A 27,492-nucleotide genomic window follows, 5' to 3' on the forward strand; every position below is an offset into this window, starting at 1 on the left:
ATGCCACTGTATGCTCTCTGTTAAGGGTCTAATAGCATTCCAATTTGCTCCGGTTTTGGGTTGATTCTTTCCAATGTGTCCGATAGTTTTCTCTCTCACTCTCTCTCTCTCTCTCTCTTACCAGTGGCCTCCTCCCCGCTCGCCCCCTCGTCTCCCCCGGCTGCTGCTCCTGCCTCTGTGGGGCTCCTCTCCAGGAGGACAGCCAGGCCCGTGGAGGTGACAGGCAGCATGGAGGAGCTGAGGTCCAGCCTGGTCAGGCTCTCTGCCCCCGGTCCCGGTCCCAGGCGTCTCTGGACCACCAGCTGGGAGCGGCGCTCTGAGCCTGGGGCGGGGAGGACCACGTGGACCGTACTCTGCTCCGGGAGGTTGCAGGCCTGGAAGAGGAAGAGAGAGCCTTTTATAAACATGATCAATATGTCTTTCAATATACAGTATAGCAGGCCCCGGGGGGGCCACATCCGGCCCAGAAGCAACCTCCAAGTGGCCCAGCGAGCTTGAATTAAATAGGCTATTTTAATTGTAATATTAAAATGACACGCACGTCGCAGAACTTTGCGCTCGTCTGTCGGCTCCGGGCTGCGTTTTTTTGCCGATCAACCGATACATTGTTGGAAGTTGAATTTGCCGCCTTTCGATCGTCACCTGTTTGGATCAGTCAACATACATTATGTGAATCAAGCTTTTCGCACATGAACTCAATAAAAAGCAACTCTTGTTGCACTCTTAACCAATGTCTTCGGATTGCGTTGACATCTTACGAGCCAAACGTCACTGCTCTCATTCAGAACAAAAGATGTCACTTCTCCCACTGAGTTGTAGTTTTATTTTATTATTTTAGAAATGCACCTGACATTATTTTTTTTAAACCTGCAGGTAACTGTACATATCAACATAATGTGGGATGTGTAAACAAGGGTATGACTAATCACACATGTCCTGGTGATTTAAAACAAACGCATTTGTTATGTTCCTTCAGTGTGCAGTAGGAGGCGTTGTGTTAACCCTGTTAGCCCCAGCATGCCAAAGAGATTGACTCGCAAAATATACAAACAGAAAATGTATATGCTTCAATTTCTGGGCAGACAGCGCAGACTTGTTTTTTACTGATATGACCATCATAATGAATGGGGAACCAAGCTGTGTGTGTGTTATTGTTTACTGTTATTGCCACTTGTTATGGTTCTGTGCATTGATAGCTCTTTTTTATTCTGTTTCTGCACTTTGATGTGCCTGGGTCAGATATGTGACCAAAAATATTGTTTTATTTAAACAGTGAAACATTAAACATTGTTATGTTTTACTACATTAATTTGCGTTTGTTTAAAAGGTGTCCTTACCAAAAGCTAAAAAAGGTTTTAAATAGGCTGCTGAAAATGTCTGGCCCATCTACATTTCCTGGTTTTAAAATATGGCCCAATTTAATTTGTAATTGAATAGACCTGCAGTATAGTAACAGACAGGGCAATACTAAGCTTTTATTGATAATTTAATTTATTTGTTGATCATTAAAATACCAGCAGCCCCTTGTAATGACTAATTATTAACACTAAGCACCCTAAAACTAAAAACACTAAACACTCTAAAACTAAAAACACTAAGCAGTAAGCACCATACAACTAAAAACCCAAAACAGAGACAGGCAGTAGCCCCTCTGGACCAGAAACAGAGATTTAGCATCAGAGAGAGAGATATAGTGAGGAGAGAGAGAAAGTACCACATAATAATAACAAAATAATTTAGGCAAAACACCTTTTGAAGGTTCAAGGTTAAGTTCAAGTTAAATTATTAATTGTCGCTCACAGATAACTTGCCTTTCAACTTGCCTGCTTGCTACACTGATGATAGAGATCCAGTTGTTAATTAGAGACCACTTTGATACTTCAATAAAACATATAAGCAGGCTACGTATCAGATTTGGATAGAGTATCAACAGCATGACACACAAGTGGATATTCTCATCATCCTATGTCCATGTCCTAGTTACTAGTAGATACATCACGATCTCCGATAAACTATGCATTCCCATCAATCAACAATTTGATAAGTACTTGAAGGGTCCACGTTATTATTTCATGAGGTAACAAACGAGACTAGGCAGCAATCATTAATGATCAGCAAAGAAAAACTGCTTTTGAAGTTGTGCGCATTTGATGTTTCATATCACAAAAGATTGTCTGTAGCCCCTGAGAGAATGTGCATTGAAGAGAATCCCCCCCCCCCCCCACGCCCCCGCTCCTATCAGCGCACTGTCAGATTCAGAGTGATGAGAGAACGCCTCACAGATGTCGGAGACAAAAGTGGCGGTTGTTTGCTTCAAAACACAGTGGTCTCAGTGAGGTAATAACAAACAGTGTGACAGAAAGGAGGGTGAAAACAAAAATATGAAAAGCAAAGCGACAATAGAAACAGTGTTTCGCTTTAATTGTGCGACACAATAACTGGTGTCTGTGTGTAGACAGCGGCTATGCATGTACTGTGATGGATCGCGGTTTATGTGGGTTTTATTTTAGTTTATTCTAGTGTGCTTTGGATGTATTTTGGGTTTTCTCTGGTGAGCCGTCTCGCCTGGGAGTGACGAGCCCATGCAGTTGGGACACTCACGGCTCTCTCAAGCAGAGAGAGAGAAGCGGATGAGCAGTGGGCTTGTTTGTATTGTGGAGAGACAGGTCACTACCTTCGCAGGTGCCCCACAATGCAGGGAAGACCGGTCCAGGGAAACGAGTGAACTCGTCAGAACTTGGGGAGGTTCTGCCGAGGCAGAATCATATCCCCCACAGCAAGTGATAACCTGCACATTCGTATAAATGAATGGAACTGTCCTTAGGTAGAAATAAACACAGCCTCCCTGCTTTCGTGGACTTGGGAGCGGCTGGTTGTTTCATTGACTTGACCCTTGAATCTTCACATACCTTTATTTTCCCTACCTGTTCCCCTTGACATCAGTGCGTTGGATGGTCGTCCTTTGGGTTCCGGGAAGGTGGAGGAAACTATGGGTCCCATTAAGATGTGCATTGGCACACCTTCTTAAATATGCAATGTTTTTCCTTATTGACTCCACCGAATTACCTCTCATTTTAGGGCACCCATGGCTTGCTAAACACAATCCTCATATGGATTGGAATTTGGGAGGGGTAGAGGCGTGGGGTCCCACGTGTGCATCTCACTGTGTAGCTCCCAACCCAGTTCCACTAGGTCCTTGTTCCCTCCAGGCCTCCGAGCTACAGACGTCTCTGCTCGCGGGTCCTCCTGTCCCATAGGGCAGTGGTTCCCAAAGTCGGGGTCGCGACCCAAAGGTGGGCCGCGAGCAGCCACGGGTGGGCCGCGAGATGATTTAAAAAAAAATTAATAAAAAAAAAAAAAAAAAAAAAATATATTTTTTATTTTTTTATTATTATTTTTTTGTCAGGCCACTGAACTTAGAAGCAGGCCAGGACAGTGTTTCTAGTTGTATTCTAAAATTATATTCTATTGTATTCTAAAATGTGACTATATGGTTTTATATTAACTTAATAAATAAACAAAAACGAAAAATCTACTTATTTCAACGAACATTTCAAACTAAATAACAGATTATGCACATAAAACGCTGAAAACAACCGAAGCAACAATAGTATTTTAATGAGGCTATTATTATTATCATTATTATTTTGCAACAAGTTAGCCCTCTCATAAATAGCACATATAAATGAATAACTAACTTGAACTAACTTAATAGGATTGAAGTGATATTTGGCTTAAAAAATCGGTCGCCTGGCAAATAAAAAAAAAAAAAAAAAAAGCCAGACGATGTGCATTGGGCCGCGGCTCTCTGACGCCTTATTTTCTGGGTCCTGGCCTGAAAAGTTTGGGAACCCCTGCCATAGGGAAGACCGAAGGTGACGTCTGCAACCCCAATCCCATCTGGGTGACTGTGGAGTATACTGAACTGAATTCTATGTGGGGAAGAAAGACGGAGGGCTCAGACCCTGTATTGACTATAGGGGCCTGAACAAGATCATGGTTAAAAACCGCCACCCTCTCCCTCTCATGTCCATGGCATTTTGAACGCCTACACACGGTGGGTCTGTTCGGGACACCGAGCCTGAAAATGTTTCTTTTTACCTGGGAATCGATACCGGTACCCAACGGTAAATATTTTTCTGTACTTTACTCTCCCCCTCTCTGAAGTCTAAACTTCACAACACACAATCTAAAACCCCTTTACCTCCCTCTCCCAAACCGTTCCTACAACAATAACAACAACTTGCAAAGGAGATCTTGTATCTCAATGGGACTTCCTGGTTAAATTATATATATATTTTTTTAATAAAAATTTAAAAGAAAAAATTGTGATTTGCTAATTGCATAATTTCAAATCGCGATTTCGATTTAAAATCGATTAATCGTTCAGCCCTAGTTCTCAGGTACATGCGTGAGAGGTTTGTTTACGTGTATCTGGATGACATCCTGATCTTTTCTAAGAGCTATCAGGAGCATGTCATGTCAAACAGGTACTGCTAGAGCCATATGAAATCCGCGTTCACGGAATCGCGGACGGAATCGCGGAATTAACCAATAAAAATGGAATCAACTGCAAAACGTGGAATATTGCAGAATTTGGCCTAATCTGGACTGAAATTTCGTTTTTGGGTGGAACGTTTGGTGTACACGCGACCGGGGAGGCGGGGACGCTACAGCGTGTTACACACAACACAGCCGCGGTGCTCAAGGGTCTGGCTGCTTGTGTTAACATCGTCAAGAAGCTAAACTATTCCACAATAAGCCCTCAATTCAGAGCAGAACAGTATCCTAATGACTTTTATGCCTCCGGTGATAAGGTGTTTTGCTAATTCTGTCAACGTTCCGTTAAATAGCTATGTAACGTTATAGGACTATCTATGGAAATGATAGCTTCTAGAAGTTCTAGCTAAATCTGGTGCACCCATCAATTTGTTTAATGCAAACGATTGTCATTATACACTGCCCTTTATAATCTAAATAAACTTAAATAGCTATGAAACGTTACATTACATAGGACTATAGATGGAAATGATAGCTTCTTGCTAAATCTAGTGCACCCATCCATTTGTTTAATGCAAACGATTGTCATTATACACTGCCCTTTATAATCTAAATAAACTTAAATAGCTATGAAACGTTACAGTACATATGACTATAGATGGAAATGATAGCTTCTTGCTAAATCTGGTGCACTCATCCATTTGTTTAATGCAAACGTTTGCCATTATACACTGTCCTTTATAAACGAAATAAACTAAACTAAAGGTGCCTAAATTATGCATTACTATATTTCATCACAATATAATAGATATAGCTAGGTTACTGACATTGTCATTGTGATAATGTCAGTAGTAGCTAGCTGTATCTATTGTTTACACTTGAAATGTGTATTTTTATTTTGTCACAATATTAATTGAAAAATATTGTGTAAAATTGAACTGTATTTCTGAGTTGAAGCACTTAAAAACATTAAATGGACTGTTATATCTTATTCAATTGTGGACATTTATTCATTCCCACTTATTAGACACTATTTCTGATGGTAAAATGAGCATAAAAGGCAAAATACAGAATTCTGAAATATTAAAACGGAAAAAATGGAATTTGGGAAAAAATAAAATGGAATTTGGAAAATAATAAAACGGATTTCATATGGCTCTAGGTACTGCGGAGGAGTATCAACTCTATGTTAAGGCAGAGAAGTGTGCCATGCCTCCACTGGCGGCTTCTTGGGGTACATTGTGTCTCGAGGCAGCGTGAGGATGGATCCCTGCAAGGTCACAGCCGTACGGGAGTGGTCCCAGCCAACCTCGCTCAAGCAGGTGCAGTGTTTTTGGCTTCGCTAATTTTTACTGGCGGTTAATTCGGGGGTTCAGTTTGGTCGCCGCCCCTCTCTCGGCATTATGAATTGAAAAAGGGGGACCCAAGACGAAAGTATTTATCTGGTCTGCATCCCCTTAACAATTGTGTGTATTGAGCCGTACTCTATTGTACCCATTCTGCAATCTGTTAATACAATTTTCAATCAATCAATCAAGGGAATTTCCCCTCGGTTTAGGTGGCCCCAGCAGGCTGAAGAGGCCTTCACGGAGCTCAAGAGAAGGTTCACCACTGCACCCATCCTCATCCATCCAGACCCATCCATGCCTTTTATTGTCGAGGTGGATGCTTCAGATGTAGAGGTTGGGGCAGTGTTATCCCAACGATCTCCTCATGACCAGAAGCCGCACCCATGTGCATTCTTTCCCAAAAAATTTCCAAAGCCCATCGAAAGCCTTGGGTCTCCTCTCCTCATATGACTACAAACAAAATGGCGGCGTGCATTTCCTGGCATCAATATTCACCCGTTTCTGACTAGATTTCCAAAACTCATATTTCACTAATAACACTTTAACCTATTGGTAAACAATGGTATTGCTGAAAATATAAACTTTGACTGCTGTTTTGACAGGCTTAGGGTCTTTACTCTTGGCTACATTTGAAGAAAAAACCCACCACCGGACCGCTCAGGCTTAAGAGGTTAACTTGGCTTCGGCTGATCTGTTTCCCAGTAGGAGTTATTCAAGCGACTGCACAGGGGATACGGATGTGGGGAAATGGGGACCGCACAGTGGTTCAGTGGTTAGCAATGCTGCCTCACAGCGAGAAGGTTCTGGGTTCAAACCCCAGCAGTGTTTAGTGTCTCACAGCGATAAGGTTCTGGGTTCAAACCCCAGCATGAGTTTGCATTTTCTCCCCATGTTTGCGTGGGTTTCCTCCAGGTTACTCTGCTTTCCTCCCACACCAAAATACATGCATGTTGGGTTTCCTGCCGTTGTCCTTGACCAAGGTACTGGTATTACAGCTTAAGTTGGTTCCCGGGTGCCGCACTGTGTGTGGTCTGTCTTCAGAGACTACTCAGCAGGAACGCCGTCGACCTTATCAAAGTGTCAAACTTTTCATGGCGCTTTTGGGACCAAAACGTCCTCAATAAGCTCGACGGGATAAGCGGGGGTCACATAGCTGTCATCTTGTGAAATCACTGCTCATGGAAATCCAAGGACCTCTCAGAGCAACACGTTAATGAGCTGCCATTTGTGAGTTTTAGTTGTTTAAAATACTTTATTCCCTCAGAACGGAGTGAAATTTGTGATACAAACAAACTAGAAGCTAGGTCCTCATTAGAGAGAGAGAGAGAGAGAGAGAGCGAGAGTGAGAGCGAGAGAGAGAGCGAGAGCGAGAGAGACTTTGTGCACCAACCCATGGGTGAGAGATAACTTTGAGCCGGCAGAGCCCCGGCATGCCAAAGAGATTGACTCGCTAAATATACAAACAGAAAATTAATATGTTCCGCTTAATTTTCTGGGCAGACAGCGCAGACTTGTTCTTTACTGATATGACCCTCATAATGAATGAGGAACCAGGCTGTGTGTGTGTGTGTGTGTGTGTGTGTGTGTGTGTGTGTTAAATCTCTAGGACTGACTCAGGTTAACACACAAGCCACTAAGCTACAACCACGGCAATCAGCACAGTAGAGGTCAATGAGGAATAATTCTTATATGAAGATTAATGGATGTACGTGTTTGAAAATGTATGTATGTCATTGTTTAAAGATGAATAATGTCAATGTTTGAATATTAATAGATGTCAATGTTTGAAGATGAAAGGGTGTCAATGTTTGAAGATTAATAGATGTCAAATTAATATTAATAGATGTCAATGTTTGAAGATTAATAGATGTCAATGTTTGAAGATTAATAGATGTCAAATTAATATTAATAGATGTCAATGTTTGAAGATTAATAGATGTCAATGTTTGAAGATTAATAGATGTCAATGTTTGAAGATGAATGGATTAATGGCTGCATTTATTTTTTTGTGATACAATTTAAATGGCTGCATTTATATAGTGTTTTTTATCCAAAGCGCTTTACAATTTGTTCCTCACATTTTACCCATTCACTCACACATTCACACACCGACGGCGGAGGCGACCGTGCAGGAGCAGTTAGGGGTTAAGTGTCTTGCTCAAGGATAATTCAACATGCTGCCCGGGAGGAGCGGGAATCAAACCGGGAACCTCCGGATTATCGGACGACTGCTCTACATACGGAGCAACTGTCGCCTGCTCAATGTTTGAAGATGAATGGATGTCAATGCCATGAATGATCACTTTATAAGATACCACATGTATAATGATCGTGACCCGGCACGGTTTAGGTCGGATTGCGCCGGACGAGAACATTCCTCAGAGAAAAGCTGTAAATGTCGCACCATTCAGAAATAGGTCAACAATTTGATATTCGCTATTTCTAGTGCTTTGAAATGTTCTCTTTATCCGTTTCCTTATTTGCAAAACGTAATACAACTTGTAAATGTTAACTTGTTAATTATTGTTAGTATGTCCGACAAGTATGTATTCCGAATTTCCGATGCACTGGAAATAACTACATTCGCCTCGGAGGGGTGTGGTTAAAGACTCCGGAGGGAGACGCTCAGATATTACAGCTCATTTCCATTTCAGAGACACACCACAGCTCTCCAGGGCAGCCGCTCTTCAACCAGACAGACACCACAGCTCTCCAGGGCAGCCGCTCTTCAACCAGACAGACACCACAGCTCTCCAGGGCAGCCGCTCTTCAACCAGACAGACACCACAGCTCTCCAGGGCAGCCGCTCTTCAACCAGACAGACACCACAGCTCTCCAGGGCAGCCGCTCTTCAACCAGACAGACACCACAGCTCTCCAGGGCAGCCGCTCTTCAACCAGACAGACACCACAGCTCTCCAGAGCAGCCACTCTTCAACCAGACAGACACCACAGCTCTCCAGAGCAGCCGCTCTTCAACCAGACAGACACCACAGCTCTCCAGAGCAGCCGCTCTTCAACCAGACAAGACACCACAGCTCTCCAGAGCAGCCGCTCTTCAACCAGACAGACACCACAGCTCTCCAGAGCAGCCGCTCTTCAACCAGACAGACACCACAGCTCTCCAGAGCAGCAGCTCTCTTCAACCAGACAGACACCACAGCTCTCCAGAGCAGCCGCTCTTCAACCAGACAGACACCACAGCTCTCCAGAGCAGCCGCTCTTCAACCAGACAGACACCACAGCTCTCCAGAGCAGCCACTCTTCAACCAGACAGACACCACAGCTCTCCAGAGCAGCCGCTCTTCAACCAGACAGACACCACAGCTCTCCAGAGCAGCCGCTCTTCAACCAGACAGACACCACACTGCATGTGTAACACGGTTCAGCTACATGGTTCATCTACACTGATCACCTTGTTGTCTACCTTGAACTATAATGAGATTGCTGTGGTTGGTTGATCTCAATTGGGACTGGTGGATGCCTCTACCTGATGCTTTCAAAGCACAATGTGATGCTCTCAATCCGACACAAATGATTAACTCCCCTACTGGACCCAATCCACTCATTGATCTAGTCCTAACTAATGCCCCTTTTAAGTACTCTGCTATTGGCATGATGCGAGTGATCACTGTGTGATTGCTGCTACCAGAGACACTAAGTGTAAACCTCCCTTGGTTGTAAGGTGGAATATGAAGAGGTTTGTTGAGCAGGTGGTTTGACTGGTATAGAATATGAACATATTGATGATGATGAAACGTCGTCGTAATTTTACGATGATAGCTTTCTTGAATTTTAAACAAACATGCCCCTGTTGGTGAATGTAGAATGAAGGGGTGGGATAATCCTGGGTCACAGCTTATTTGACCTTTATATGACTATGGCTCTAATGCGCCTAGTGCTCCTACTGCTTAGCTGACCGGTTTCTCTCGTTCAACACGTTTCATTGTACCGTTGTCCTCGTATTAACATACATATGACCAGTAAAAGAAACTTGAAACTTGAATGATCACCGTATCAAGTAACGACCTGTACAGTTGTACAGTTTCTACGTCAAATGTATATACTCTCTTTTTTAGACTATTTTTGTATCACAAACAGTACTGTATTTGTAAATCTGGTATGTCATACTGTATAGATCTAGCAGTACTGTCTATCTGTATGTCGTGTATGTCATATATGTTATGATGAATTGAAAATGGGGGACCCTGATGTAAACAAGACGAAAGTCTTTCTCTGGTCTGCATCCTCTTAACAATTGTGTGTATTGAGCTGTACTGTATTGTACCCATTCTGCAATCTGTTAATAAAGTTTTCAATCAATCAATCAATCAGACCTATTTGTTAGATCAGCAACTGAACTGAGAGGGAATTGCTGCAGTCATACAGCAGGACTACTTTACAAGGTCAAAGATGCTGTGACCCAAGGCTTCACAAAGTGTGTCTGACAAAGTGTGTACAGTAGAAAATAATGGAAACGGAAAATAGGAAAATAGTGTTTTTTTTATATTTAAAGTTTTTTATTTTTCTCAAACAAGACAATACATACATGACAAAACAAGACAACCAAAGATCTTGGGTAATCGTTTCTTCAAATCTTCAACAGCCTCCAATGCGTTGTTGTAGATATATTTCACCTCATCAATGGTGATGATGAGCCTCGCTGGGTAAAGTATTCCATAGCGCAGGGACGTTTCTCTGCGGAGTTTCCCTCTGATGTCATCATATTCTGCGCGCTTTCTTTTAATCTCCGTTGGTAGATCCTGGAAGACTCTCAGTGGTTGTCCTTGCCAGGATAGTTGCCTTTTCTCCGCCACGGCCTGGAGGATCCTCTGTCTGTCGCTCCATCTCCGTATGCGCACCAGATACGGCCGCGGTGGATCACCTGGAGCCGGGCGGGGACGTGACGGTGGGCTAAGGTGCTGTCTTTCAATTTCTGGTGTTGGCTCGTCGTCTTTACCATCCAGAATATATTTTAATATGTCGCCCATCATCTTGTCTGGGTTGCCTGTCTCCAGTCCTTCTGCCAGGCCAACAAAGATCAGATTATTTCTCCGATTTTGTGCTTCCAAGTTACTAAACTTTGTTTGTAGCGTGTTCAGTTCTTTGGCTTGGACTTGCAGTGTTTTACTATTGGCCGCACACTGATCTTCTAGATCTCCAATTCTTTTTTCTGCATTATAGACTCTGTTCAGAATAGCCTGTGTCTCTTTTTTTAGGTCTTTCATTGAATTGCCAAGTTCATCCAGTCTTCTTTCAACCGATAATTTAAGGTCGCTCACCTCCGTTAGGAGTAGCTGCGCCCAGGCAGGTGTGTCCTCGCTTGACATGATTTGTTTGATTGCTGCACGCCGTTCACCTTTCTTTGTCTGGGTTCGGGTTTCTCGGCAAGAGCCAGAAATAGACATGCAGACAGGCAACTATGTTTGAACAAAATAATCCAGTTCTTCAGTTTAAATAGATGATCATTTAGAAGCAAAATACTATATTTTAAGGACAGAGCTGTGCAGAGCACTCAGCACGCCATTCCTCTCAGTCATGTGACGTCATCACACACCTACTTCAAAAATAGTGTGTGTTTTAATAAAATCATGGAAACATACTGAACCCGCGGTCAGAGGATCCAAGGAACAAGTTCGCATAGCAGTGAATTTACAGTAGTCTGCACTAAAACACAAGTATTGTGTTTTAATAATTGTGTTTTTTTGTGTGTTTTAATAAAATCATGGAAACATACTGAAATTGGCTTGCATTATTTTACATATTTGCATATAATATTTACATACTGTAGCTACTGTAGCATTCCAGATCATGTTTACATGTTGGGGGTCTCTTAATTAATCTAATATTACTCTTAATCGTAGCTGTTGCAATTATCTCCTCTCATCGCCATAATACCAGGGTCGTTCATTATTCTGCAGTGCCGCTTTTATTATGAAACAGGAAACACAGTTGAAATTGCATTCTCCGGCAGAACATCGTCTTACAGAACACCGGCAGCAACTTAACGTGGCCATGGTTAGAGGCATCCAGCGACACAAATTCAACATTGTCCAGATCTCTCTTCACCTCATCGTTAGCCCAGGGTGCCAACACGTTTGTTACAATGGCCTAGCATTTTGTTCCTGCGCAACTAACTTTTATTATGAATTTATGAATTTTTATTATGGGTAGCGCCGTGGAGAATGCACTCACCTACCACCGCAGAGACTCTGGAATATAATCCAGCTGTCAGCGGTACCTCCGGCTTGGTCAGTCGTCCCTACTAACACAATTGGCAGTGTTAGCGGGTGGGAAGCCGGCGGGGTGTGTGTCCTGGTCGTTGTAAACTGCGGTTCCTACTGGTCGGTCGGGGCGCCTGTTCAGCAGGGAGGGGATCGGGGGAAATAGCGTGAACCTCCCACGCGTTACGCTCCCCCAGTGAGAGTCCTCGCTGTCAGGTGAAAAGAAGCGGCTGGCTGACTCCACATGTATCGGAGGAGGCATGTGGTAGTTCTACACCCTCCCTAGGCCGACAGTGGGGCAATGCGCGCAACGACCAGGAAGGGAATTGGCATAACGACTAAATTGGGATTGGAGCAAAAATACAGAAAATATTTAAAAATAAATATATATAAATAAATAACACGAGAGCTCGTTGCCAACTGTGCATTTTGTCCATTCTCTCTCTGCCTTTCTTTGTGGAGCGCGGAGCTCCTCCTGATGAATGAACAGACAGCAGCGCGTTGGTAAACAAACGTGATGCTGAAAATATAGTTTGACTGCTGATTTGACACGTTTTAATGATTAATTCTTTAATTCAGCAACATTAATTCATACAGTCTGTAGACATAGTGATATGGTGTGATGTCATTTCCGGTCTCGTTGTGAGCCTAATTGATGAATGAAGTTAACAGACGTTGCGCCTCCTGGCGGGCATATAACAGAACCGCAACGTGGTTTTCCTAATTAATTCCCATACCGTGAGACCACCGTGCGCTTGTCACGGCAAAATAGTAATGACAACTAATGGCTGCATCTGTAAAGGAGTGAAACCTTGTGTCCTCTGCCTTGTAGCAGTGACATCAAAAGCAGTATAAATAACATAGAAAAAAACTATATAGATCGGCCTAAATTACAGTCAGGAGCCGGAATCGAACCGGGAACCTTCAGATTAACAGGCGACCGCTCTAACTCCTGAGCCCCTATCACCACCATTCTAGGGTTAAGGGAACAGAGTTAGAAACTAAATGGTAAGAGTAGAGTCAGGTTAAGATGAGGGTAAGGGGATATGGTACCAGTCACCGTACCCTGTAAGAAGAGGTTGGCTGGCCCCCTCTCTGTGTGATGAGACCAACATATAGGTATACAGGTATAATGTTTATTTATAAAGCACTTGTGGGTAAACTGCCTTTACAATGACCTCCATGTTGGACTGAAGGAGTTTACCAAACCACTCCCAGGACCGTGTTGGACTGAAGGAGTTTACCAAACCACTCCCAGGACCGTGTTGGACTGAAGGAGTTTACCAAACCACTCCCAGGACCGTGTTGGACTGAAGGAGTTTACCAAACCACTCCCAGGACCGTGTTGGACTGAAGGAGTTTACCAAACCACTCCCAGGAACGGTTCACTGTAGGATTCTCAGGTCAATTCTGAACTTGGAATCATGGAATAACCGAGTCGATAAGACTTGATATTGTTGTGATATTGTTCTGTAAAATCATTCAGACGGACGCAAAATAACTCTGGATGTACCGCGCAGTGACGCAAGTCGCCCAGCTCTGAGACCACAATATCTCCACAGGGCATGGGTTTGAATCTCGCTTCAGCCCGGGAATCTGCATCAGTGGAGGTTTCTCTATGACAACACGTGAAATACAAATTCACTCATAATTCATAATTATTATTAATTTACATATACCTATATATATATATTTTCTTTTTCTTTTAATTATTATTATTTTTTTTTTATTATAAATGTTTTCTTCTGTAAAAAAAATGCCAGTGAATTTTTTTTCTTCAAAAATGGCCAAAATTGACAGCTCTGAGCAGGCCTGCACTGCAGTATTGCCTGCAGTAATTATTTGTGCAGAATATCTGCACAGGTTGACCCATTGTTAAATAAATAATAAATAATAGCCAATCAAAATAGGCTATTAACTTCATCTAAGCACGGACTGTGCAGTTAAACTCTTGCCATTGAATGGAGGATTTAATGATTGACAGCCCTTGACATCCAATACACAGAGGTTGAATGATTGGCAGCCTTGCAAATCCAATCAGAGTCTGCCTGGTAAAATACATGCAGAACTGCAGCTGGGCTGGCGTCAGTGTTCTAGTCAAAGTTGTGTTCCATCATCTCATGTGTGCATTTTGCCTGAAGAAGAACATTAATTTGCCTAATATAATCATTCATATTTTAAGATCTTTATTCACTTGTTCACTTATTGTTGTGCACTGGATGATATATATATATTTTTTATCTCAGTTGAAGACTAGTGTAGTTGTAGTTGACGTGAACGTGCCATCTTGGACAGTGAAGGCAAGCTAACTTGTAGCTAGTAGATTACAGTACAGCTGTAACAACACACAGTAGGCTAAATTAAACTTTGCGCCAACATTAGGACCGAAGTATAAACCAGCAACTGAGCAATATGAAGAAGTGGACTTATGCACCTGGATCAGAAAAAAAATGTGTTGTAGTGTTTGTTAAACGAAAGCCTGATTAGCCTGGATGCTAACGTTAGCTAACTGTTTAGAGAACAATGTTATTTAACTTGTTAACTCACACATAAACACAATGTAATGTATCACGTTGGCTGCTAATGCAGCCTGCCGATAATATTTGCATGTGCACTGTTAGTGTAAATGAATGAATGTTGCCGCTAGCTTGTGGCTAATTGCTAATGTTAGCTAGCCGAATTGTTTAGACTTGATTAAGGGATTGAATGAAATGTTGTTAACTTGGCTATGTCACATATAAACACAATGTAATGTATCACGTTGGCTGCTGGCTGCTAATGCAGCCTGCAGATAATATTTGCATGTGCACTGTGTTAGTGTAAATGAATGAATGTTGCCGCTAGCTTGTGGCTAGGCTAGCGTTCTTTGCTAACGTTAGCTAGCCGAATTGTTTAGAGACTTAAGGGATTGGAACGTTGTTAACTTGGCTATGTCACATATAAACACAATGTAATGTATCACGTTGGCTGCTGGCTGCTAATGCAGCCTGCAGATAATATTTGCATGTGCACTGTGTTAGTGTAAATGAATGAATGTTGCCGCTAGCTTGTGGCTAGGCTAGCGTTCTTTGCTAACGTTAGCTAGCCGAATTGTTTAGAGACTTAAGGGATTGGAACGTTGTTAACTTGGCTATGTCACATATAAACACAATGTAATGTATCACGTTGGCTGCTGGCTGCTAATGCAGCCTGCAGATAATATTTGCATGTGCACTGTGTTAGTGTAAATTAATGAATGTTGCCGCTAGCTTGTGGCTAGGCTAGCGTTCTTTGCTAACGTTAGCTAGCCGAATTGTTTAGAGACTTAAGGGTTGGAACGTTGTTAACTTGGCTATGTCACATATAAACACAATGTACTGTATCACGTTGGCTGCTGGCTGCTAATGCAGCCTGCAGATAATATTTGCATGTGCACTGTGTTAGTGTAAATTAATGAATGTTGCCGCTAGCTTGTGGCTAGGCTAGCGTTCTTTGCTAACGTTAGCTAGCCGAATTGTTTAGAGACTTAAGGGATTGGAACGTTGTTAACTTGGCTATGTCACATATAAACACAATGTAATGTATCACGTTGGCTGCTGGCTGCTAATGCAGCCTGCAGATAATATTTGCATGTGCACTGTGTTAGTGGTGCTGCCTAAATTAATGAATGTTTGCCGCTAGCTTGTGGCTCAGATCTAGTGCCTCTGTGGAGGAGGAAGTAAACATTGCCAGGCAATCTGGTCAATGTAGTTCTCCCTCTTTTCACTCAGTTAAAGGAGACATGACATGCTGGTTTGATGAAATGTATAGTGTAAATTAAATGAATAGTGTATGTATATTCAATAGTAGTATTGATAGTATATTAGCCACTGTATACTGTACATGGTCTGCTTGGTTTGATCGGGCCGCCGAGCCATGGTCTGCTTGGTTTGATCGGGCCGCCGAGCCATGGTCTGCTTGGTTTGATTTAGGGGAGTGGTCTGCCCTGCGGGGGGCCCCCGACATATTGCGCAACGCCACTGCATACCATTGACTCAGAAAGGTCTGTTTTATTGAAATCGTCACAACAGTATAGTTTGTTTATACTTCAGAAGGATGCTATTTAAACATGGTCCCCAAAATGAATGGAAGCGAATGAGGAGCCTGACACCTGGGAGAAATGGGGGTGTTGCAGCGTTGGGGATGTTTAAAAAATATAATTTAATATATAATATAATAATTTGTGCTTCACCTAAAAATTTGGTCAGCAGCCTCCACTGATCTGCATTATCATTCGCCAAGCTTCATTCATTTCCCTGACAGTTCCTTTTGGCTCTCTCCAAAAAGAGCCATTGGGATCTCAACAACCTGGCTAAATAAAGGTTTAATAATAACAATAAAAGTTCAGAGGCGTCTAACTGAACGTGCCGGGGCTCTGGGGCTGCCCTCGCTCGCACGCACAGGCAGATGGCGAGGGGAGAGCCCAGCAAAGCGTTTGAAATCCTGTGAAGATGGCGAGAGTGATGCGGGACTCCCCCGCATGAATGCTGGGAGACATGGGACGACGAATTCACTTGAGTGACAAGGTGGCTTACTGGTTAGTTAGCTGAACATCAGGTGTGTGTGTGTGTGTGTGTTTTAATCTTGTGTATATATAATTTGATTGGTGGATACAAACTAAAGCATCGTAAATGTATCTGTGTGAGAGAGAGAGAGAGAGAGAGAGAGAGAGAGAGAGAGAAGAGAGAGAGAGAGAGAGAGAGAGAGAGAGAGAGAGAGAGAGAGAGAGAGAGAGAGAGAGAGAGAGGGACGGGCAAAATAGATGTAGAAAAAGGGAGAGATAGAAAGACAAAGGGAGATAAATAATGAGGGATGGAAAGAGAGGGAAAGGAAGAAAGGGAGAGAGAAAAGGGAGAGAGTGAGAAATAGAGAAATGGGAGATAGATAGAGAGAAAGGGAGAGTGAGAAAGAGAGGGAGAGAGACAACAGGGTTCCTATTGGGAGAAAGAGATACAAATAGAAAAAAAAGGGAGGGAGAGAGAGAGACACAGAGAGAGAGACAAAGAGAGAGACGGAGACAGAGAGAGAGAGAGAGGAGGAACTAATAGAACACATTACACAGGATTTACCGGTTGCATCACCAGAGATGCCAGCGGCTCACTCATGCGGCTGTGCCAGATCACACCACGACAACCAGGCCACTCCGTGTGAGTCCTACTGCAGACGCTCAGGGGGGCGGGGGGTCTCTGGACGTGAGGCGCATGGCAAACCGCTACTTCCAACGCCACACTCTGATAAATCTAATAACCTTCTGGTCTTGTGAGGTCATCATGGGACCACAGAACAATATGTGCCAGAAGGTTTTAGACTGTGGGTTGGGAGCCCATAGTCACAGGCTGATGTGCTGCTGGGTCCCTCACATGTAAGTAGTAGTGACATGTTTGAGCCTGGGTCCTCAAACTACCTTTTTTTTTAAAGTCAGTTTTCCAGTTTTTTTGGCTAGGCCTACTTAAACTATATTTAAATTGTTATGTAATCCCACCCCCTTTTCTTTTTTTTGTCTACTTTTTCTCCTCCCTTTTCTGTATTTTTCTCCCATCCCAATTTAGTCGTTATGCCAATTCCCCCCTCCCCTTCCTGGTCGTTGCGCGCATTTGCCACCCACTTGCCGGTCTAGGGAGGGTTGATAGATACTATCACATGTCCCCTCCGATACATGCAGAGTCAGCCAGCCGCTTCTTTTCACCTGACAGCGAGGACTCTCACTGGGGGAGCGTAACGCGTGGGAGGCTCACACTACTTCCCCCAGTTCCCTCCCTCGCTGAGCAGGCGCCCCGACCGACCTGTAGGAGTCGCTGTTTACAACGACCAGGATACACACCCCACCGGCTTCCCACCCGCTAACACTGCCAGTTGTGTTAGCATGGACGACCGACCAAGCCGGAGGTACCGCTGACAGCTGGATTCGATACCAGTGTCTCTGCGGTGGTAGGCAGACGCTTAGTCCGCTGCGCTACCCAGCCGCCCTCCCATCCTCTTTTCTTGATCCACCAATCACAACTGTTGCTATCGGCTGTGGCCTCTCCAGGATGTGTGTGAGTCACAAGTGCTTTCCCACAGTTTGTGGTTTTCATTGAGATTGATATTGTCTTTAGCATAAACAAGTTGTTTCCAATCAATCAGATGCAGGGGAGGGGGGCTGAAACAACGCCTGCACAGACTGATCAACCTGGTGTGCGGAATGACCAACAGATCCTGGTCAGCTGTCCTCAGGGTCCTGCTGGGCACATATGGTTCCAGCAGGTCGGTTAAATATTCGGGTGCCTGGCCATGCAGAGCTCTAAAAGTGAGCACCAGGACCTTGACATTTATTCTAAAATGTATAGGAAGCCAGTGCAAGGAGGCCAGAACTGGAGTGATGTGACACCTTCTGCTTGATCTGGTTAGCAGTCTTGCAGTAGTATTTTGGATGAACTGGAGGCGGTCTATGGATGATTTATTGAGGCAGGCGAGAACCGAATTGCAGTAGTCAAGACGAGAAGATAGATATAACAGATGTTGTATATATAACTTTTGTCTTATTAGATAGAACAGATGTTGTATATATAACCTTTGTCTTATTAGATAGAACAGATGTTGTATATAACCTTTGTCTTATTAGATAGAACAGATGTTGTATATATAACTTATGTCTTATTAGATAGAACAGATGTTGTATATATAACTTTTGTCTTATTAGATAGACCAGATGTTGTATATATAACTTGTATCTTATTAGATAGGACATAATTGAATATATATATATATATATATATATATATATATATATATATATATATATATATATATATATTATATATTGTATATTGTATATATATTGTATTGCAGAAGTTTTCCGTTGGGGACATAATTTGCAGTTGAAATTTTTTTATAAATCAGAACATATGGCAATATATCGCAAAATCCCAATACTATCATATTGTGTTAAGTATCACAATAATATGGTGTCATGGGGCCTATGGTGATTCCCACCCCACCCCTCCCACCCCCACCCCTACCAGATTATGCTTCACCAAAACTGAAAGTGAAACTTAACATGGATGGAATATAAACATTGCAAGAGCAAATAAAACGGCAGAAACAGACTTTGCTAAGGTTATGAGGTAGGACATATTCAGCTTGTAGACCAGGGGTCAGCAACTACATATATCAATGGTTATGAGGTAGGAAATATATTCAGCTTGTAGACCACCAGGGTCCTCATTTATCAATAATGCATAGAAAGTGTTCCATTTTCTCTCCTACGCCTGACATTTAAAATGTCTCTACGCACAGAATACTCTGTGTTGATAAATACCAATTGTTCTTACCGTCTATGCTCGTGGACGATTATAAGTATTTGCATACAGAACCGCCCCTAATTAACTCATTCAATGGCAGTCACGATGATAGTCGGGTTAACTCGCCATCGCTTGAGCGCCAATCACGAGTATAGTCGGATTTTAATCGTTATTTATTTTATTAGCGATATCCATTCATTTTCATCCATCCAGCCTGATGTTATCGTTGGGAATGGGTCTGAGCTCGCAAAAGGGCAAATACCGCCCCCTATCGTCTCCCGGAGGGTATTGCACATCATTGGATTGGATTGGCTGGGGATGTGCAACCAGAAAAAAAGTCCGGTCTGGGTTTTGCTTCTCGGGCATGCAGTATCGTTGTACCACGTTGACTGGGGGGACTGGGAGCAGCGTGGATTATGTGTTTTGGACTATAACGTTGGATCAATGGACGCGATTGATATTTGGAATGGCGATCAGGAATTGGATTAATCTTTTTGCAGAACATCTGATGTGAGGTAAGGACTCTATGTTACCAGTCTTGGGTTAATCAGATGTTTTTTTCATAGTGATCACAACGTGTCTGTGTGTGTGTGTGCTGTTGGCGCTGAGCAAGGCACGGATAAGTGATTTTTCAGCCCGCTTTTGTATTGTGCATAAGGACACATATACTATCGATAATCTAGCGTTTATTTGTCTAGCGTTCCTGGTCTAGCGACCAGGAAGGGGATTGGGAATTGGCATAACGACTAACATTGGGATGGGAGAAAAACTGAGGAAAAAACACCATTGATTAAAGGGCTGGCGTGCTAGCCCTAATTTGGTCATAATATGGGCGTGGTGGTCAATGAGTTAACCATATGGTAACATGCCTATTTGTGGAATGGCTAAGCGAACTAAAAGAAGAAAGTTCACTGAGAGCGAGATTGATCACGGAGGTCATCTAACCAAAAAAGGTAGAAGGTAGAAATAATTTTGTTGTGAACAATCTTACACGACACACAAAATAATAGTATTTTGCTTTTTATTTGAGTATGTGATAACCATATACTGTAAAATGAATGGCTTTTTTCGTTTAGGTTTTTTAAAGTTAGATACCTTGCAAGGGTAGACGAAGGTCGCTTTCACACCAGAGCTGTTTGGTCTGCTTTAAACGCACCAGAGTTTGTTTCCTCTGATAGTCAGCTTGGTTTGGGGTGGTGTGAAAGCTCATTCGAACTCTGGTGCGGACCAAAAAAGCTAACTCTGGTCCGCCTGAAAACGTAGGTCTCGGTTCGCTTCCAAGTGAACCCTGGTGCGTACTTCTGTGGTGTGAATGCTCATCGGACCAAACGCTAACCCGATAAACTGTGCATCTTGGGGAGAAGGAAACAAAACAAACACTGCGGCGCTGTCCTGCCTGCTCTACTTCACTGTGAAACAGAGAGAGAGTACCTGCTGTCAGCGGAGTGTGCTGTGTGCGCGTGCATGTGTGTGTGTGTGTGTGTGTGTGTGTGTGTGTGTGTGTGTGTGTGTGTGTGTGTGTGTGTGCGTGTGTGTGTGTGAGAGACGCGAGTGGAGGCTTTTGTTAACTAGGACCCAGTGAAGTCACAGACGGACACCGGAAGAAAGGGCGAAGGAAAGGTGTTTTAGTTTTTTTTCTCCAATCATCTGACTTGGGTCTCTTCCATCTCTTCTCTCCTGGAGGCGTGTATACTTTCCGCAACGGAGTTCGGTTTCCGCGTTCCTCTGATTGGCCGCGACCCGCCCCCCTTATCGCTGCCGCTGCCGCTCGCCGCTGTGTTGCAGCGCAGAGCGCTCGCTTCCTGAGTCAAGAAACGCGCCACTCTGAAACGCGCCACTCTGAAGTCAAGAAATGCGCTGTTGGTAACAGTAACACCACCCACTTCAATGACAGAGCTCTCTTGTTTAATAATATTGTCGCGTCATCTTAATATGCTGCTTATGCAGTTATCAGCTGTATTTGGCATAGACGCCTGAGTCGAGCCTCTTGAGTCAAGAAACGCGCTGTTGGTAACACCACCCACTTCAATGACAGAGCTCTCTTGTTTAATAATATTGTCGCGTCATCTTGAGTCAAGAAACGCAGTCATCTTAATGTGCTGCTTATGCAGTTATCAGCTGCTCAAGAAACGCAGTCATCTTATTGATTGATTGATTGATTGATTGAAAACTTTTATTAACAGATTGCAGAATGTGTACAGTACAGTACAGCTCAATACATACAATTGTAAAGGGGATGCAGACCAGAGAAAGACTTTCGTCTTGTTTACATCAGGGTCCCCCATTTTCAATTCATCATAACATATATGACATACATGACATACAGATAGATAATATGCTGCTTATGCAGTTATCAGCTGTATTTGGCATAGACGCCTGACAAGAGAGCTCCGTCATTGAAGTGGGTGGTGTTACCAACAGCGCGTTTCTTGACTCAGAGGCTTGACTCAGGCGTCTATGCCAAATACAGCTGATAACTGCATAAGCAGCATATTAAGATGACACGACAATATTATTAAACAAGAGAGCTCTGTCATTGAAGTGGGTGGTGTTACTGTTACCAACAGCGCGTTTCTTGACTTCAGAGTGGCGCGTTTCAGAGTGCCGCGTTTCTTGACTCAGGAAGCGAGCGCTCTGCGCTGCAACACAGCGGCGAGCGGCAGCGGCAGCGATAAGGGGGGCGAGTCACGTGGGGGTCGCGGCCAATCAGAGGAACCCGGAAACCGAACTCTGTTGCGGAAAGTATACACGCCTCCAGGAGAGCAGAAATCCCACAACCTTATAAATGTGATGTTGCTGCATGTTTGTGTTTCACGGATTTCACTCCTGAAGGGGAGGGATTTCCACTCTCTATTGTGTCCAATAGACCAGGGGTTCCCAAAGTTTTCAGGCAGCGACCCCCGAAATAACAGTGTCAGAGAGCCGCATTACATTTTTTTTCTTTTTTTTTCTTTAACAAATTTTTTTTTTGGAAATCATCTCGCAGTGGGAACCACTGCAATAGACGAGCGCCCTTTTCAATGTGTTCGAATGTGGTGTGTGTATGTGTGTGCGCTGGGCTGCTCCTGAGAATAATGTGGTGTGTGTATGTGTGTGTGCTGTAGAGCTGTCCCCGAAGCCTGTTTTTGGGATTCTATATATATCCAATAGACGAGCGCCCTTTTCGATCGCGTGACATTGTTCAGGAAGTTTGGTGCGCTTGGCAAATTACAGTGTGAAAGCTTGTGTGAAATTGCTGCAGTGTTTGGAGGTGGGTGTTCTGCGTCTTCCCCCCGTGACAAACAAGCACAGCCACCAAACGTTCAGCTGGCCAACTGTGCTCTAAAATAACCCTTGTGCGCGTGTGAGCCCAGTTATAATTGCGCTCTTGTTGGGTCGTTGGGTTGATCAGAGTCATTAACCATGGCTTCAGTGGATAACCCCGATCACCTGCTTTTAAGTGATATTTTAATTACAGATACCCCAGTAATAACATTACAATTTAATTAAATAAAATTAGGCCTGAATGAGTTGTGCATTCTTCCCAGTCACCGGCAACGACATTATCAGCCAAATATGCATTGCAGATTATCTGTACATTGACAGAGTGGAATCCCTTTCTATTCACATAACTGAATTTGTTTATTGATGGAGCTTTGACAGCTAAATGGGTACAGTCTTGCTCCGATGGTGTTGGGTAACTTGGCGTAAAATCCTCTCTTGACCTCAGTCTGCTGTTATTATTGATATGGGTATTGTATGTAGTTGGGGGTTGGGGAAATTATGACATCCAACACTGCAGGCATAATCCTGCTCATGGAGGGTTGGTTAATGCCAGATCCATCTCCAATCTCAACCTGGACCGTGCCGGTGGCCAAAGATCCCAGGGTGGAGAGGACTTCAAGGCATTCGTGTGTTTTGTGTCACGCTCCAATTTGGGTCCCAAATTGTGGTACAAATAAAGGAGAATGTGTCTCGGTAGCGGACTCTACTTATGTGCTCTCAGCAAATAGATATTGGCAAATAAATAATATCTCTGAAAACACACTCCCCGCGGAGCGCACCCTGTGACAAGTCTTCCGATAACGCAACCATGCTGCATTACTTTGGAAAGACCTATTCCAAATGTTATTTATAGGGTTTGACAATAATTACACTCATTTTACAATTAACTATAATTAATGGGCGGCTAGGTGGTGTAGTGGGCAAGGCGCTCGCCACCAATGCAGGAGACGCTGGGTTCGAGCCCAGCTCCCCGCATTGCTATCAGCTTGGCTGGTCGTTCATACTAACACAATTGGCAGTGTTAGGGGTGGGAAAGCTGATGGGTGGGGATCGGACGTTGTGGACAGCGACTCCTACAGGTCGGTTGGTGCGCCTGCGCAGCAGAATCAGGAAGCGACGGGGGCGGCGTGTCCCTCCCACGCAGACCCCCGCCACTGAGAGAACGCGCTGTGCAGGTGAAAAGATGCGACGGCTGCTTCCTCGAGTACCGGAGGGGACACGTGATGTAAGGCTTCGTCCACATTGCAGCCGGCTTGTGGGAGGCATGGCCTAACAGCGTTCGAGACAGGGGAGGGTAGAATTGGATGATACGAAATTGGGATGGGAGAAAAATAGAAAATGGGAGGAAAAAGTAGATAAAAAAAAATAAAAAAATATAATTAATTATGAGTCATACCGAACACGTCAGTGTTGAAACTGCATGAAAGCTTATTCCGTCTGTTGCAGTTTTCCTATTCTACCACTTGGTGCCATGTATGTACGGTCGGAGCTGTGCGTAGATTTCGACACAATCTCAAGCACACGTTCATATTGATAAATCGCACACTTTGCTTAGAAATTATCGTATGCACGGTTTACGCTCATTGATAAATGAGGGCCCAGGGGGTCAGCAACTACATCCGTCAAAGGTTATGAGGCAGGACATATATTCAGCTTGTAGACCAGGGGTCAGCAACTACATCCGTCAAAGGTTATGAGGCAGGACATATATTCAGCTTGAGACCAGGGGTCAGCAACTACATCCGTCAAAGGTTATGAGGCAGGACATATATTCAGCTTGTAGACCAGGGGTCAGCAACTACATCTGTCAAAGGTTATGAGGTACTGTAGAAAATATATTCAGCTTGTAGACCAGGGGTCAGCAACTACATTTGTATGAATTAATTAAGTATATTTCAAGCCATTTTAGCATGTACAAAAAATAACATACACAAATCAATTAACATACAGTTGGCTGAAACGGTTAGGGCTGAAGCTACAAGCTTGTAAATGCCCTAACCCAGTGCATCATCTTACATTGAAATTACGCTTATCATTGATCTTCTTAAACAACAATTTTATTTCAAAAAAAATGTCCCCCCACTTTTTCTCCTTATTTTTCTATCTTTCTCCCATCCCAATTTCGTGTTTCCAATTCTCCCCTCCCCTGTCTTGAACGTTGCTCGACTATGCCCCCCACTGGTCGGTTGTAGGGAGGATAGAAGCCTTGCATCACGTGTCCCCTCCGGTACACAAGGAGGCAGCCTGTCACATCTTTTCACCTGCCAGCGAGGAGTGGCGAGGTGTAACGCATGGGAGGCTCACACTACCCTTGCTACTTCCTGTCTCTGCTGTGCAGGCGTCCCCCAACCGACCTGTAGGAGTCGCTGTCCACAACGTCCAAATCCCCACCCATCGACTTCCACCCTCTAACTCTGCCAATGAGTTAGTATGACGGCTGGCCCAAGCCGGAGGCAATGCTGACACCCGGATTCGAGACCGGAGTCTCTTGCATTGGTGACGAGTGCAATCTCTGCTGCGCCACCCAGCCGCCAAAACTTTTGATTTTTTTTTATAATTAACAACAATCAGTAAGCAAACATTTTAACAATTGATCTATACATCTGATTTGAAAGACTCTGTTAACCATACTTCTCAAGAATAAAGTGTTTGAACTTCGTTTTGAAATTAGCAGTATTTTTACTTTCTTTTAACGCCTCAGGTAGACGATTCCACAACCTCACCCCACAGACAGATATGCACATGCTTTTCATAGTGTCCTCTTCCCCTGGCTCTTCTCCCTCTACACCAACCAACTCATCTCACTGGACAGCTCAGTAAAAAAATGCAGACGACCACACCATTCTCAGCCTGATCAAAGACAATAACGAGTCCTCATACCGGTGAGAGGTAGACAGAGCAGCGAGATGGTGCTCTATCAACAACCTCCTGCTCAACACCTCCAAAACCATGGAAATAGTCATCGATTTCAGATCTGCCAAAAAAAAAACACAAACTCTCAGGAACATTTCCAGACTCCGGCCAGTCTCAGAGACTGCAGAGAATCTCATTCACGCTTCCATCACCTCCCGTCTCGACTACGCAAACTCTGTCCTCATAGGGCTACCCAGCAATGCCCTGAACAGGTTACAATGCGTACAAAATTCTGCTGCTAGGGTTCTTCTCACCGGCACCAAATCCTGGCACCACATCACCCCCACCCTCATCCACCTCCACTGGCTTCTAGTCAAGTCCTGCATCAATTTCAAGATCCTCCTCATCACCTACAAAGCCCTTCACTCCCTTGCCCCCCTAGCTGACCTCCTCCATCCCTATATCCCGCCCCGGAGGCTGCGGTCCTCTGACTCCGGTCTCCTCTCCATCCCCACCACCAACATGCGGACTGTTGGTCCCAGAGCCTTCTTTGTGGCCGCACCCACCCTCTGGAACTCACTCCCTCCAAACATCCGTAGTGCTACATCCCTGCACTCCTTCACATCCCAACTCAAAACACACCTCTTCACCAAATTTGTAAATGACTGCCTGATTTCCCCTTTTTCTTTTTTTCTTTCCTTTTAATTATTATTTTGTTGTTACGTTGTTCCCTGTTCCCCTCCCTTAGCAGCCCCCTCCTGTTAACCTCTTAAGCATGGAGCCCTATTTTCTGAAAATCCGCCTAAAATACATACCTAATTAAATGGAATATTGCTCCACTTCTACAAGGTCCATTTGCATGTTCATGGTATCTAGGGACATGTATGCACCTCAGTGAATGTATTCCCAGTGTCAGAAATATTGTGTCTACTACTAGGCTTGCTTAAATTGTGATGAAACAAAGGAGAATATGAATTAAGCTCTTTCCAAGCTTCACTTTTGGGGAGTCATCCTTCCTACATCAATGGTTTTGACTATTATACAGTACCCCGTTTGGTGGAAACCACTTGCAGGAAGAAGACCGCAGATTTAAAACAATCACTGTTGTAAAATAAAAATACAATCTTAGGCATCACCATCACACAAGGCCTGCAGCTCTGAGTAATACTCTGAGCTAGAAGCCCGTTGCAGAATAACTGCCACCTTGAACGCTGGATATTCCCATGGCAGCAGAATAAATGAGAGCAGAGTTTGTCCCCATCCATTCATAAAAGACAGGAATTAATTTAAGATTCCCCTGTCCTAGACACGCAGCACCCCAGGCCTACACACACACAGCACTGTCTGTGGTGCTGAAACAACAGCACGCTGTCCATGGTTCTGAAACAACAGCATGCTCTCTGCCAATCATTTTGTTGTTTTTGCTATCTTTCTATAGATACATAAAGCTTAAACAGAGGGGGCAAAAAATACAATTAACCCCTCGTAGTGCCTGGCCTCCTGAAAAACAGAATGCTTTTTTTCCTCCTCACATTTTGCTGCCCCCTCTGAGAACTCTTTTAAAAAACAACTAAAAACACATTTGTTTAGACAGGCCTTTGGTCATACATAGGCACTCTTTCTTGTCCTCACTGTTCCTATAGTTTTGTTTTTTAATTAGTGACTGTTATACTTAGTTATACTATACTGCTTCTCGGGCTGGTCCACCGCTGCTATCTTGAAGGAGACCCTTTCACCCTTGATGGTCTTCTGGTCCCTTCTGATGGTGCGTATGGTCATGGTATCTTTGACACCCCGCAGGCCCAACTGGGCTGCTGCGGAAGCGAGGAGGAGAGTCTTTTCAGACCCATCGTCCAGGACGGCGTAAGTGTCCAGGACCTTGTCCTCGTAGCTCAGGAGCACTCTGACCACTTTGAGGAGCACACGGGGGGTCCCGCTATGCTGGTCAATGTGGAGCACTCCTGTGGGTGGTGACGTAGAATCTATATGGTGCGAGTCGCACCGT

At 43.8% G+C, this 27,492-nt stretch overlaps 1 protein-coding gene across 1 annotated transcript in view; it reads right to left on the bottom strand.

Moving 5' to 3' along the window:
* Positions 1 to 27,492, bottom strand: part of prkn (parkin RBR E3 ubiquitin protein ligase) — a gene marked incomplete at its 5' end in the record, with an annotated part of 340,196 nt that overhangs the window by 305,510 nt on the left and 7,194 nt on the right. The window contains one exon of the mRNA XM_084321889.1: positions 122 to 374. Within this exon, the coding sequence (XP_084178015.1) occupies positions 122 to 374 (253 nt within the window). The remainder of the gene's footprint in view (positions 1 to 121; positions 375 to 27,492) is intronic.

The sequence above is a fragment of the Notolepis coatsorum genome, assembly GCF_963971535.1.
Source record: "Notolepis coatsorum genome assembly, chromosome: 9".
NCBI classification, from domain to species: domain Eukaryota; kingdom Metazoa; phylum Chordata; class Actinopteri; order Aulopiformes; family Paralepididae; genus Notolepis; species Notolepis coatsorum.